General features: G+C 40.6%; 1 protein-coding gene across 1 annotated transcript in view; it reads left to right on the top strand.

Moving 5' to 3' along the window:
* Positions 1–12,859, top strand: part of SRD5A2 (steroid 5 alpha-reductase 2) — a 48,261-nt gene extending 35,402 nt beyond the window's left edge. The window contains exons 2-5 of the mRNA XM_019717416.2: positions 208–371; positions 4,184–4,285; positions 7,051–7,201; positions 9,917–12,859. Coding sequence (XP_019572975.1) covers positions 208–371; positions 4,184–4,285; positions 7,051–7,201; positions 9,917–9,983 — 484 coding nt within the window. The 3' untranslated portion in view covers positions 9,984–12,859. The remainder of the gene's footprint in view (positions 1–207; positions 372–4,183; positions 4,286–7,050; positions 7,202–9,916) is intronic.
* Positions 12,860–14,058: the final 1,199 nt, after the last annotated feature.

Raw genomic sequence — 14,058 nt, 5'->3', positions numbered from 1 at the left:
ATGAAACAAAACAAATAATATCATAAATGCTTCTTTTAGAGCCAGGTAATCATGTTCTTTCATTGCAGAATTCTAAGGGAAAATGTTTTTTTAAAAATCGGTTTGATGTGATTATCTGTTTGTAATGTTTTCCTCTCATTGATTTTTTTCTTTTTTTTTTTTTTTGAACAACGGATCCTGGCTTGACCCTTCTCCCCCATATCCCAGGACATTTGTTTACTCATTCCTCACTAGAGGGAGGCCTTTTCCAGTCGTGTTACTTTTCAAAGGCTTCGTCTTCTGCATGGGGAACGGACTCCTGCAAGGCTACTGTCTGACTTACTGTGCTGAATACCCTGCTGAGTGGTACACAGACATACGGTTTAGCCTGGGTGAGTAAACCTGACCACTTTCCATCCAACACCACTCCCCACAGTGTAAATCACCATCACCTCGTCCCTCCCTATTACAGTAAACTCTCAGTGATTCCATGCTGCCCCTCTCTCCTCCCTTCTCTGGTCTTTTCTCCGTACAGCAGCCTGAGAGAGCTGTGAAAAACACCATGCCATTCCCCATCTCAAAACTCTCCAGTGGATTTCAGGATAAAATGCACATCCCTCACCACCGCCTATGAAACCCAAATGACCTTGGCTCAGCCCGGTGTCCCGACCTCCTTTCCTGCCTCCATCCACCTTATTTTCTGTGCTGTAGCTTCAGTGGCCTTCCCGCTGGGCCTGAAATGGTCAAGCTTGTCCTGGCCCAGAGCTTTTGTGCAGACCACTCCCTCTGCTTAGCATGCTGTGCCCCTATATGTTCATGGAGCTTGGTCCCTCTCTTTATTTAGGTCTCTATCAATTATGCCTCCTCAAATAGACTTTTCCTGACCACCTACCTAAAATCATAGAAAATGCTGACTGTTGAATTTGTTTCCTTATCTACGAGAGGAACTGAAGTCCAGGAAGGTTCAACTGTTTGTACATGATTTTGGCTCAGGCCAGAAATACGGCAATTATCCCCATTTCCTCTTTTTGCATCACACATCACATTCTGTCCATCATGTGGCACTGCTGCCTCTAGTTCCAAAACATGTGCCAACTTCTTCCAAACTGCACTCACTTCCTCCTATTCCATGACCTCTTGCCTGGACCACCACAGTGACCTTCAACCTACACTTTCTGGCCTCCAATAACCAACCACTTCTCCACACAACAGTCAGAGTGAACATTTGAAAATACAAACAACCAGAGGATTAATTGTGTGAAGGCTAATACATATGCACCAAGGAGTATTCTGGAGCCACAAAAACAAACAAAGCAAAGTAAAAACAAGAAGTGTCTCCGTGTGCTCATGTGGAGAGATCTCTAGAAATGTGGTTAAATAAAAATAAAGTGTGAACAATGTAGCTAACATGCTACATTTTATGTAAAAAGGGGAGAGAAAGAAAATGTGTGTGTATCTGTGTGTAAAATTGGAAAAGGAAATATTGGATTAATATAAAAGGAAACTAATAATAATTTTAAAAAGGTTACTGTAGGGTTTGGGGTTAAAAGAGTGGGATGGTAGGCAGAGTTCTTTCGATACAGCTTTGTCATTTGAATCATGAAACTTCATAACTTAGTTAAAAAATCTAAATGGAAGAAAGGTCCCTAAAATTGAGAACAAACAAAATAAATGTAACTAACTGTATATTAAACTGGTAACATAACCATACAGGAAAATGATTTATGCCGATTTATAGGAAATACAGGGAATAAAGAAATAAGTTAAACACCATCATGAGGAAGTAAGACAGTTTTATCCAGAAAGGAGTGAATTCTGAGGGACAACTATGTGGTCTTTTCAAGAAGTCAGTGTCTCCCTCTCCCCTCAAGGCAGGGATTTGGGCTAGATTAAAAGAGCCTTAAAGGACATAACAACCATACGCCAGATGTGGTCCTATATTGGATCTTGGTTGGCACAAACCAGCTATAAGAGGTATTTGGGGGACATCTGAGGAAATTGGACTATGGCTTAGATATTATATAAGATGAAAATCTGGAAAGGTATGCACTGAAGTCTTTAATGGTGATAATTTCTGGGTGGTAGGAATAAGGTGTCTTGGTTTTCTTAGTTTTGCTGATTAGTGTTTAATCTTCCACACAACATATGTATTTCTTTTGTGATAATAGTAAACAGAAATCAGATCCTATTTCTCTCCTGCTTAAAACCTGCCAGTGGTTTCCTATTGCACTTAAAAATCCAAACTTCTCACCATGGCCTGTAATACTTGATGTCACTTTTTACTTATCATTCTATTATATATCGCCTCACTTCTCCCTTATCTCATAGCTTCAATTGCAATGCCTTTCTTCTGTTTCTTAGACCTGTTCAAACTATTCTAACCTTGGGGCCTTTGCACCTGCTGATGGCGCTACCAGAATGCTCTCCCTGAGATCTTTGCATTTTTATTTTTCAAATCACAGGGCAAATGCCAAATCTTCAGAAAAGCTTTCCCCAGTTCATCTAAAGTAGAAACACCTCCACCCTACCCCAATTCACTCTCACTCTCATTATCCTACTTTGATTTTCTGTTTTACAGTAATAATCATGTGATTTTTGATCTTTAAATTATTTAAATCCATTTCTGTGTTCCTCCACTAAAATTTAAGCTCCATTAGAAGAGGCACGTTGATTTTTTCTCACTATTGTATCTCTGGTGTTTAGGACAAACTTCCTTGTACATAGTAAGTCCTCATTAAATATTAGTTGAATGACTGAATAAATGAACATATGAATTAGTCTCATACCATCCTTGTGAGATAGGTACTATTAGAATCTACATTTTACAGATGAGAAAACTGAGGCCGAGAGAGGTTGTGACTTGCCTAAGTACATACAGATATCTAGTCCAAGTTTCCTACTTTTTCCACTGCTGTACATGCTACTACCCCCTGTCTCTCCACCTTTACTCCCTCACCACTGGCATCCCTCCCCAGGTTCCTTTTCTCTTAGGCCAATGATCTTTTGACTAGACAAGATTGAAAATCATTGTTTCATATCATAGCAATTGAGGTGAGAGTAGATCTGACTGTTTTTATTCAACTGTTCTTGCTTTTTGCCTCATGTATTTTGATCAGCACAAAGACACTTTGTTGAGAGGTGAGGTTGGGCATGTTTCTGGTCTGTAATGATATGGCTGTTGGGATGCAAGACCAGCATCCCTGATCCTGGCTCTTCTCACCTCAGACCAGAGCCCTTTCTGTACCAGTGAATGGGAGGAGAATGTGTGTGAGTTGGCAGTGGTAGAAATCAGTTTGCTAGGTGTCAAGCTCTCCAGTCTAACTCACATTACTTTCATGAGAGTGGATATTATCAGTCAGGAATGCTCTCAGCAATGCGTCACAGGAAATCAACTCATGGTGACTTAAATAATTAAGAATATATATTTCTTCCATAACAAGAAAGTTCAAAGGTAGTTGGCTTCGGCATTCCTTTAGCTGCTTGCTGATGTCACACAGTACCTGGGATCTTAATGACATCTGCTCTACTATTCTTAGCATGTTCACCTCTGGTCCTCATGATAGTCACTTCATGATTACCTGACAGGTGCTGTAGCTCAAGGCATCACATCTGGCGACGAAGGAGGAGGGAGCTAGTAGAGGAACTGGCTCCATCTGCCCCTTTTATCAGAAAAGCAAAAGATTTCCAAGGAAGCCCCCAGAAGACTTCTCTTTACATCTTCTCATCAGAACTAGGTCACAAGACCACCTTTCAGCCTTCTGGCCTCTATAGTGAAGATGGAAAAGGAGAAGGGGGTGGAATTGGCTGTGGAGTTATAGTCAATCAAACCAAAACTGTGATTTGACTATTTGTCAATGAACCAAAGGCTTGCTATTTATTCATTCGTTTACTTGCTTATTTAAGAATTGGACAGTGGTGCTGCCTCCTTCTTTCCTCTCCCACCTGTCTCCATCACGTGACACTATGCACTTCCTGTTTTTTGGTCTCTGCAACAGCACAGCCTCTCCACTCAAATTTGGGACCAGCACTAATTGCTTCTCCCACCTACTTTTTTTTTTTTTTTTTTTGCCATATCTTAGTAACATTCTTAGAATTCAAAATCAAATGCCCTTCCCTTCATTTTTAGGAAAAAAACTTAGCTTGTGAGAAAAACACCAAAATCAGGGTACATTTTTAACTTCCTTCCTCTCTCTTCTTTGCCCAGGCCTCTTCTTATTTATTTTGGGAATGGGAATCAACATTCATAGTGACTATATATTGCGCCGCCTCAGGAAGCCTGGAGAAATCATCTATAAGATTCCACAAGGTAATATCTCCCTTGCCCTCCGGATTCCCACTCTTCCTTGGGAGCCTGTCTTAGGGACAGGCTATGAGTAACAAATGACACGATGTATCCTGCTTTGCCCCAGACTTCTCCTCCACATCCCACCCCACCCCACAACACACTTGAATTTCTGATCTGAACCCACAAGTTCAAGAGCGGTATAAGGGTTCTCAGGAAGGTGCAAGATCACAATACCCTGAAGATGAGGGGGGTGTGAAGCTGGGGGCAGGAAGGAGGCTGCGACCTCACTGTGGTAGGTAACATTATCATATGCTCTATTAGGGTTCTCCAGAGAAACAGAACCAATAAGATGATAGATAGATAGATAGATAGATAGATAGATAGATAGATACATACATACATACATACATACATACATACATACATAGATATAGATACAACTATAGAGGTATAAAATGATTTATTATGAGGAATTGGCTCATGTGATCATGGAGGTTGAGACGTCCCATGATCTGCTATCTGCAAGCTGGAGACCCAGGAGAGCTGGTGGTATAAGGTCCAGTTTGAGTGCCAGAGAAGACCAAAGTCTCAGCTCAAAGACAGTCAGCAGGGAGAGTAAATTTTCCCTTACTCCACCTTTTTGTTCTGTTCAGGCCTTCATTGGATTAGACAAGGCCCACCCACCTTGGAGAGGGCAATCTGCTTTTCTCAGTCTGTCAATTCAAATGTTGATCTCATCCAGAAACACCCTCATGGACATAATCAGAAATAATATTTTACCAAATATCTGGGCACCCTGTGGCCCATTCGAATTGACATAAAAGATGAACCATCATGTACACACAGAGTGTCAGCCTTTCCTAGATTAAGAAATATAGCTGAATCATACATGATCAGCAAATTTGTCCTCTCCAATGAGTCTCACTAGACTTATCTAGTGAGTAGTCGGGGGTAATAAGTGAGTTTCCTGACACTTGTATTTCTTAAAGGTGTAGAGAACAATATTTACTTAATCAAAAATTTGGAAGGGAGGTGTTACAAGTACAGTGAATTTTCAGAGATAAAGGCACAGAATATTTGAAATCCTAACTGCTCCCAAGAAACCAGGGTATGAGTTGACAAATACAAGCAGTTGGGAGTGAATCGGTCCAAGTAATCCTTTGACATTTTTAGGTGAGTATTTGTATTAGTGGCTCCCATCCTTTTTCATGTAAATATTAGGTTGGTACAAAAGTAATTGTGGTTTAAAAGGTTAAAAATTATTGAAAAAAACCGCAATTACTTTTGCACCAACCTAATAGAACACTTTATGTTAAAAAATTTCCTAAATTGAACATGATGTTAGTGCAGATTGACATTCATTGATTAAGAAAATAATGACAAAGCTACTGTGAATTCAAAAGCACATTTAAATGATCGTAAATGTTTCTAACATCATAACAGTATCTATATCAAACAAAAATAATACCATAGGTTGAAATATATATGCATTTGCCATATTCAGAGACAATTTATAGACCCTTTGCAATACAGTGGTTTGCAATGCAGTGGTTTCTCCCAGGGTCCGGGGAATCACAGGTTGGAAACCGCTTATGCAGTGTCATCCTTACGGAAGTTTAAGGGTGTCAATTTTTTAGATCTTCACTTAATAACTAGACAAAGAAGAGCAGAGAAAGCTCTTAAAAGCTAGATTGGCAAGGTTAGTTTCCAACGATTGAGTTATGTTAGAGAATGATTTAAAAACAAAATATTCTTTATATAACTATGGAATGAAAACTATTTGTGTTAAGTGAACTTTCCCAATTTAGTGTGGGACAGAAATTTTGAGTGTAGATATATTTACTATGATTAGAAATGTGTTGATTTCTAATGTAGTTCTGATATCAGAATATTTGGTTGGATAGAAAATAAACCTTACAAAATCAGTGGAAGCAGACCTCATTAGCTTTGCAAGGGCAAAACCGTGCAGGTCTTACTCCGTCCTTTAAACTGGAACGGAGTGTACTGTGTTTCCCCGAAAATAAGACCTAGCTGGACCATCAGCTCTAATGCGTCTTTTGAAGCAAAAATTAATATAAGACCCGGTCTTATTGTAATATAATATAAGACCGGGTCTTTAATATAATTTATAATATAATATAATATAATATAATATAATATAATATAATATCGGGTCTAATATAATATAATATAATACTGGGTCTTATATTAATTTTTGCTCCAAAAGATGCATTAGAGCTGATGGTCTGGCGAGGTCTTATTTTCAGGGAAACATGATACTGCTTTGCAGAGGTGAGAGGGCAGATGCCAAAGGAGAATCAAATTACTTCTCACATCAATTCAGGTTTTTATGACTGTTTTCACATAGTGTGTTGTTTTGCCCTACTGTGAACGTGAAATATGCTGACCAGCTGTGTGGGTGTCCAGAAAAAGAGTGAGAAGTTAAGAGGTGGCCTGGAAATGTTACTTAATAAAATGAAACAAAACCTGGACCTCCTGCCCCTCGTCCTCATCCTGTCCGGAGCCAGTGGTCCAGCAGTTGTTAAATATTTGGGTGAAGCCCATCAAGCAGTTGGGGCCACTCCTCACGCTTCCAGGATATTCTGCTGTTGCTTTGTTTTCCTTTCTCCCCAAGAAGAATCCACCACCCTGTGATGACTGGGAAGAGAACCTCCAGCCTCACATTCATTCTAGCTGCCCTTACATATTTCAGAACAAAGAAGAGGGGCTTTCATGTCACAGTGATCCAGGTCTGTTGATTGACTTTTTGATTCTTCTGCACGCAGGTGGCTTGTTCGCATACGTTTCTGGAGCTAATTTCCTTGGCGAGATCATTGAATGGATCGGCTTTGCCCTGGCCAGTTGGTCCCTCCCAGCACTTGCATTTGCGTTTTTCTCATTTTGTTTCCTTGGGCTACGAGCTTTTCACCACCACAGGTAAACTTTTCAATCAAGTTGGCAACATCCACTTAGCTTTCTTCTCCAAACAGGCTTTTAGCACCAAGTCAGATGTAGAAACCTAAGACATTTCGGTTTATAAGGTAAAGTAGATGGGATAATCAGGACTGGCGAATCTGACCTGTTGGGCTTTCACTGCAGTAGGAATTTAGCTGGATGACAGTAGCAGTAACACATTTTTGTTTTCTATGAGCAAAAAAGAACCTGTACAGACAAAGGCACTCCAGGGAAGGTACCCTGTTGAAGAAGGCTTCCCAGAGGGAAGTGCCTTGTACCCATATGAGTTAGTTGTCCCAGGAGGCTCTGTGCCCTCCTAGCAGGCCTCGCTGGCAGCGGCTACTGGTTGGTAGTGGGCTACATGTAAGAGTCTAGAGATACAAGAAGGAGCTTCCATTTCCATGCTTCACATCAACTCACTTTCGCCACATCTCTCAAAGTATGTTCCGTGGGTAAGGCCATGGGCAGCAATATCCAGAGCTTCACAGATCATTCTGAGGTACAGCCACGATAGAGAACCCCCGGGGAAAAGCACTAGATCTGTGCCGAGTGTGGCTGCTATTTTTAATTCTAGGTTTGGTGCTAAAATTTCAGGTAATCACAGAGCCCTGGAAATTCCAGGATCATTTCTCCTATCTCACAGGAATCTGTGTCATCTCAGGCTTTATTTTGGTACTCTCCTCCTTTCCCTATTCCCACCCCCACTAAATCATAGCCAAGGTCATTGCTGGCTTCCTGGGAAGATAGAGTAAGCAATTACTTTTGTGTAATTTCAGGACCGTCCCATCACCTGGAAAATGTCACGAATTTGCAGGGTTTTAGAACCTTTTCTCTGTAGGTCTAGCCTAAAGCTTTCCAAAGTCCCACCTTCCTACAACCCCTGCACCTGGGATGGGGTGGGAATAAAAGTTAGCTAAAAGTATCACTGCAGGGAAAGGCTAACTTACTAAATTGTTATCAGGCTTTAAATGCAAATTTCAGATCCTTTCTCTAAAACGGCTTTTGTAGTTGGAGGAAAGAGAAAGCCAATGGTGGGGGGGGGGAGAGAGAGAGAAAGAGAGAGAGAGAGAGAGAGAGAATGTCCACAGGGAATGGACTTGGAACCAGGACCCAGGGGGAACCCCTTAAGCTCCTGCACAAGTGTTTTAGTCCAGCTAATAATTAATTTCATAGTCTTGAAGGTTATACTAAGAATGGGTTCTTTTCCCCAGAGTGGACAAGCAGAGACTTGTCAGAAAATGAAACAACAGCTCTTCTCATAACCTATTTCTGCCACCTCCTTAGCCTTGAGGTGGGGGAGGGTGCCCAGCCTGTAAAACAGTCAGTGTAACAGTTGTCCCCACTTCAGGCAGAGGCCGAGGGGGAGTGGGGAGGAGAGGGCATTGGCCAGCAGTTGGAGGGTCCCTGAGAAGCATGGACTCAGCTGGGCTCGCTCAGGGGAGGGACAGCAATTCCACCCAGAGGGTTCCAGCTGGTTCAACAATAAAATCCAAATTGAGGCCCTATCCTGCTATGTCAGCCTCCCGAGAGGGAGGGGCAGAGGGCTTCTTTTTCACAGGGCTAACTGGGCTTTACAAGAGGGAGCTCACCAAACCTCTAATCATAATCCTGAAATCCAGACACCTCTTGTAACATATTACTACTATTTGTCTCCCAGTTCAAACTAAGGTACCTAGAGTGTATCATCTTGATTATAACTTGAGAGCTACCAGCTTCAACTAGTTAAGGGGACTGCCTGGTCACTTAGGAGAAAGTCTTTTTATAAGACATACTAGTCTCCCAGGCCTACCCGAAACAGATCACCACACCCTGTGTGGCTTAAAACAACAGAAGTTTATTCTCTCATAGTTCTGGTGGCAGAAGTCTGAAATCAAGGTGTGGGCAGAACCATGCATGCTCTCTTTGCTGGCTCTAGGGAAGAATCCTTCCTTGTCTCCTTTTCCTAGCTGCTCGTGGAGGCTGGCAATCCTTGGTGTTCCACGGTTTATGGCTGCATCACTCCAGTCTCTGCCCCTGTCTTCACATGCCTTTCTTCCCTACATGTCTGTCTCTGAGTCTCTTCCCTCCTTCTTATGAGGACATCATGTTGCTTTAAGGGCCCACCCTGCTCCACTGTGACCTCATTTCAACTTAATAAGTCATAACTGCAATGACCCTATTTCCAAAATAAGGTCACATTCTCGGGTACTGGGGGTTAGGACTTCAGCATATATCTTGGGGGAACACATTTCAACTCAATACAAGATAACATTTTCTCAGCATTCCCAGGCCTCATGAAGAGATATTTTCCTGGGAACATTTTTCTAGGGTTAACCTTGCCCATAGCTTTTGAGGATCTCTGCTTTCCTATATTTTCCAGTTGAATCCATTGAGTACTTCTTTCTAGTTATTACATTATTTGTGGTAAAATATACATAGCACACAATTGATCATTTTAAGTGTATAAATCAGTGGCATTCAGTACATGCATAGTGTTGGGCAACCATCACCACTGTTCTCTGGTTATTTTTATTTCTGAACACAAGAAACTTCAACATTTATAAAAGATAGGATGCAGCAGACAGAAAGAAGATGGACAAATGGCCGTCAGGAAGAGTCAGGCCCTGAATAAGTGTAGGTTGATTTGTAAGAAGGATTTCAGACACAGCAAATCTCAACTATTGACCTTGAGTATATTTATATTTGCTTGTCTTTTAGGTTCTACCTCAAGATCTTTGAGGACTACCCGAAATCTCGGAAAGCCCTCATTCCATTCATCTTTTAAAGAAACCAAAAAAGGAAAAAAAGGGAACAAAGCTCCCACGATACTGTAAAACCGTCAAGTTGCTTAACCTGTAATGTTTAAGGTTCCAACATGTACATACATACATATACATGTACATAATAGTAGGCCTCTTGCCGTCTGACAGCTGGCCGGGAGAATCTGCATGGCACCCACTTAGGGTGTACTCTCACCCTCCCAGGGTTCTCTATCCTGACCTCCTGTGGAAGCTTCAACAAGGTGCTTAGCTACTTCTCCTGCGTGCAAAGCTACCTTATGTGTTTTGTCTTTGTGTGATCCAAGTGCATGTGGCTTTATACCTGCTCTCTACCCATGTAAGACAGCTCTGTAGTCGAGAAAGGTTGGGGTTGAAGGCAGTGTGTATAGAATTTATGCAAGATACATATTTTACACCTATACAAATTAGCAGAGATTTAAATTCTGAAGCCGCACGGCCCCAGAGAAAATCTACGGCCAAATGAAAACACAGTCCTACCTTCATTTTCTTTAGTTAATGGTGAGAGATGTGACATGATGAGGTAGACTTTTAATAGAGGAGTCCTCTCTTCATATAGCTGTAAATGTCACCACCCAGTGACCCCATTTTAAACTTGCACGTTGTCTTAGTGCCTCCGTCTTCCCGAAGATATTTCATCATCCCTGTCAGAGAAATCATAACCTGACTCAGAAAACTAGTGTGGGTTTTATTGAAGGTCAGGCTTTAATGACCACAAAGAAAAAGACTTGACAGTAGATGGCTACTGAGAGAGTAAAGAAGTGTTTTAGAGTAGCTACTGTGAACTGTCATATCCTTGGAAACTGGTGGAAATATCCAAACAATGAGCAAGCGTCAAATAAGGAAATTTCTGAGTAAGATCAGATGTTACTTGCCTCACCAGTGACCGTGAAGCACATCAGAAGCAGCCAGCAACTTTTCTCTTCTGGAATTTCTTCACCACAGTCCTCAGGCTCTGATCAAGAAGGTGTATCTTGAGCAGTAGTCCTCAAAGGTCCGAAGAGCAGAGGCTGAAAGCTGCAACCAGAAGCAGGAACCTGGGCAGAAAACCTGTTTTATTTGGCTTAGACAGTGTTTCACACATAGTTGGATTTTCTTTTCATTACATTCAAAGTTTCCAAAACTCAAACATGAGGAGGTTTCTACATTCATTTTCTTTTTTATTTTATTAAATTTATTGGGGTGACAATTGTTAGTAAAATTACATAGATTTCAGGTGTACAATTCTGTATTACATCAACTATAAATCCCATTGTGTGTTCATTACCCAGAGTCAGTTCTCTTTCCATCACCATATATTTGATCCCCCTTGCCCTCATCTCCCACCCCCCACCCCCCACCCCCCTTACCCTCTGGTAACCACTAAACTATTGTCTGTGTCTATGAGAACCATGTGATTTCACTGATATGTGGTATATAAACCAAAAACAACAAAAAAACAAGACAAACAAATGAGAAACAGAAACTAAATACATTCATTTTCTTTTAAAAATTGGGGGATCTGGGCCCATGGAGCCTGCTACGAAGTGGGACAGACCAGTTAGTTCACATTAGAATTTGCAACCTCTGTGGGGGGAATTAGCCTATTATGAGTGCTGAAACATTAGGGTCTGGAAGGAAAGGGCTGAAAACTCAGAATCAGAAGGTATGAAGATATTTGTCTTCCTCTGGCCTAGGTCTGTAGCAAGCATCAGTAATATTTAGTAAGCTCTTTTGAGAAATGAGCACCAGTTTTATCAGATGTGCTAACTGCAGAAATTCACTATATGACACATAGGTGGGGAGCACACAATGTGATATATATATATATATATATATATATATATATATATATATATATATATGGGATTATAGAAATGTACACTTGAAAACGATATAATTTTACTAACCATTGTCACCCCAATAAATTTAATTTCAAAAGACACATAGGACACTCCAAGATCTGAGGATAATGTAGATTACTGAAAAATACAAATTGTAATCATATAAATGTTTTTGCTATTCATTAAATGTCTCTCAAATCATGGATGCATCTAATTTTGTTTGAATTAAAAGACCCCTGGACTCAGGAAGATTTTTATAAGGTACTGAGCTGTATTTTTTCTCCCCTCTTTTTTTTTTTTTTTAAAGTGTTACTTCTCTCTTCATTTTGCCAACTTGAAATTAGGGGCTTTGAGCTGAAAATAAAAAAGAAAAATGATTTACAGTGTTTCTCCACCGCAGTTCAGAACTCCAAGGAGGTACGATAAAGGTTCAGGAAAATGTGCTAAGGTTAGCTGCCAGCGCTAGTGTTCAGGAATACACGGGGGTGGTGGGGCAGACACATTCTGTGAAATGAATCTTAAAGTGTAACCTGGGCTCTGTGAAATGGGACGTCCAGTTTTCTCCATGACATTGAAACTGCCTCTTAAATCCTTTGTCTTACAACCATACAAAACTTCTAGGCCAGTCCTTGAAATGTAATAAATGCTCAATAAATGGCAGTATTATTTGCCCAGTACTTGTAATCTCAGGACAAAACTGCTATTTAGTAATTGTGTTTTGTTTGTTTGTTTGTTTGTTTGTTTTTTGCTACTAAAGGGTGCTCTCTAGAATTTTATTTTGGTCAACCCTGATTTAATAAGGTAACTTACATGTTTGGAAATTAAAAAAAGAAAACCCTATTGTCATTTCAAGTTAATATTATCATGGGCCTTCTTAATTTCAATAGAGTGTAGAATTAACTCTGTGTAATCTTAAATCTTCCCTTGATAACCAAGGTATTGTTAGTGCTCGAAAGCCATTGTTTTCAATCCCATTTTTCTATGCTTAGGGCTAGGGTATGTATGTAGATTGAATGCAATAAAGTCTCAATGCATGCTTATCACTCGTCGTATTTTTCATTTCTCCTAAAAATAGTTCAACAAAAATAGGTTAATTTAGGTTTCTGTGGGGTGGTTTTTGGTTAAAATAATATGACAGTGTCTTAGCTAACAAGATACTTTGTTTTGCTCGTGTGAAACTTGCATGGAGTACATGTTTTCCTGCTGACCATGTAGAAGATGTTGTAGCGTTTTGTGTGTTTTTCAGAATTAAAGTGCCAAAGCACACTTTAGACTCCAGCTAGTCCCACTCCTTCATGTTATAGGTGGAGACACTGAGACCCACAGAGTAAAATGCCTCCCAAAGTCACATAGCTGGTCAGAGCAGCCATCTTATCATGTACTTTTAAGGATCAGAAGTCTTTCTTCTTAAGGCACATCAGACTTTTCATAAGACAGACCCAGCAAATTCACAAATGGTTGTAAATTTAAGGCCTGAACACACTTATTCACTCAACGAACATTTACTGAGTATTTGAAATAGGAAACATGGTAAAGGGTGGGAAGATATTATTGAATTAGACACGATTCTTGCTCTTTAGGGGTTGTCATTTAGGTTTCTGGAGAAGTCATACAGAGAAAAATAGCCAGAGCGTCGGTGCTGTGCCACAATTCAGATATCCACCAACTATCATGCCCCTTGTGTGGAACCTGTTCTCACTCTGTACGGAGGATCAGGCCGATGCCCTTATCACGAACCTGTCTGATAAAATGAAGGTATAATAGAGATCTCAGTGTACTAAAGATGACATTTGTGTTCAGTCTGGAAAAGGTTTCAAGTCACAAATTCCCCTTACCCCCAAAAGTTACCTTCATAAGGAGCAACGTTGGCTCTGCTGTAATCCTGAAGGAGAAAAAACCTCCAATGTGAAATTTGCAATTAAACAGTGATTTAGGTGGTTTAAACCCTTTCAGAAACAAATAAATAAACCTACGATTTTATTGCCCTGTAGTTTTGCAATGGCTGTCCTGACTTTATGTGGTAACCTCATGGTCATCACACCAAGGAGCAAGGGAGAAAGCTCTTGGCATGTGAAGGCATGGACTCATGAAGAGTCCTTTCTTCTCGTGCTGGCCTTTTGATTCTCAAATAGGCTGTGGGCTGAGGTCCAGGCATGGCAAATAAGCACAGTAACAATAAATGTAAAGCAAAACCTTCTAGAGAAGGCTGTTGATAGTTTTATAGCATCTACACTATCCC

Source organism: Rhinolophus sinicus, linkage group LG05 (assembly GCF_036562045.2).
Source record: "Rhinolophus sinicus isolate RSC01 linkage group LG05, ASM3656204v1, whole genome shotgun sequence".
In the NCBI taxonomy this organism is placed as follows: Eukaryota; Metazoa; Chordata; class Mammalia; order Chiroptera; family Rhinolophidae; genus Rhinolophus; species Rhinolophus sinicus.
The sequence above is the reverse complement of the archived record's forward strand: the minus strand, read 5'-3'. Positions and strand labels throughout refer to the sequence as shown.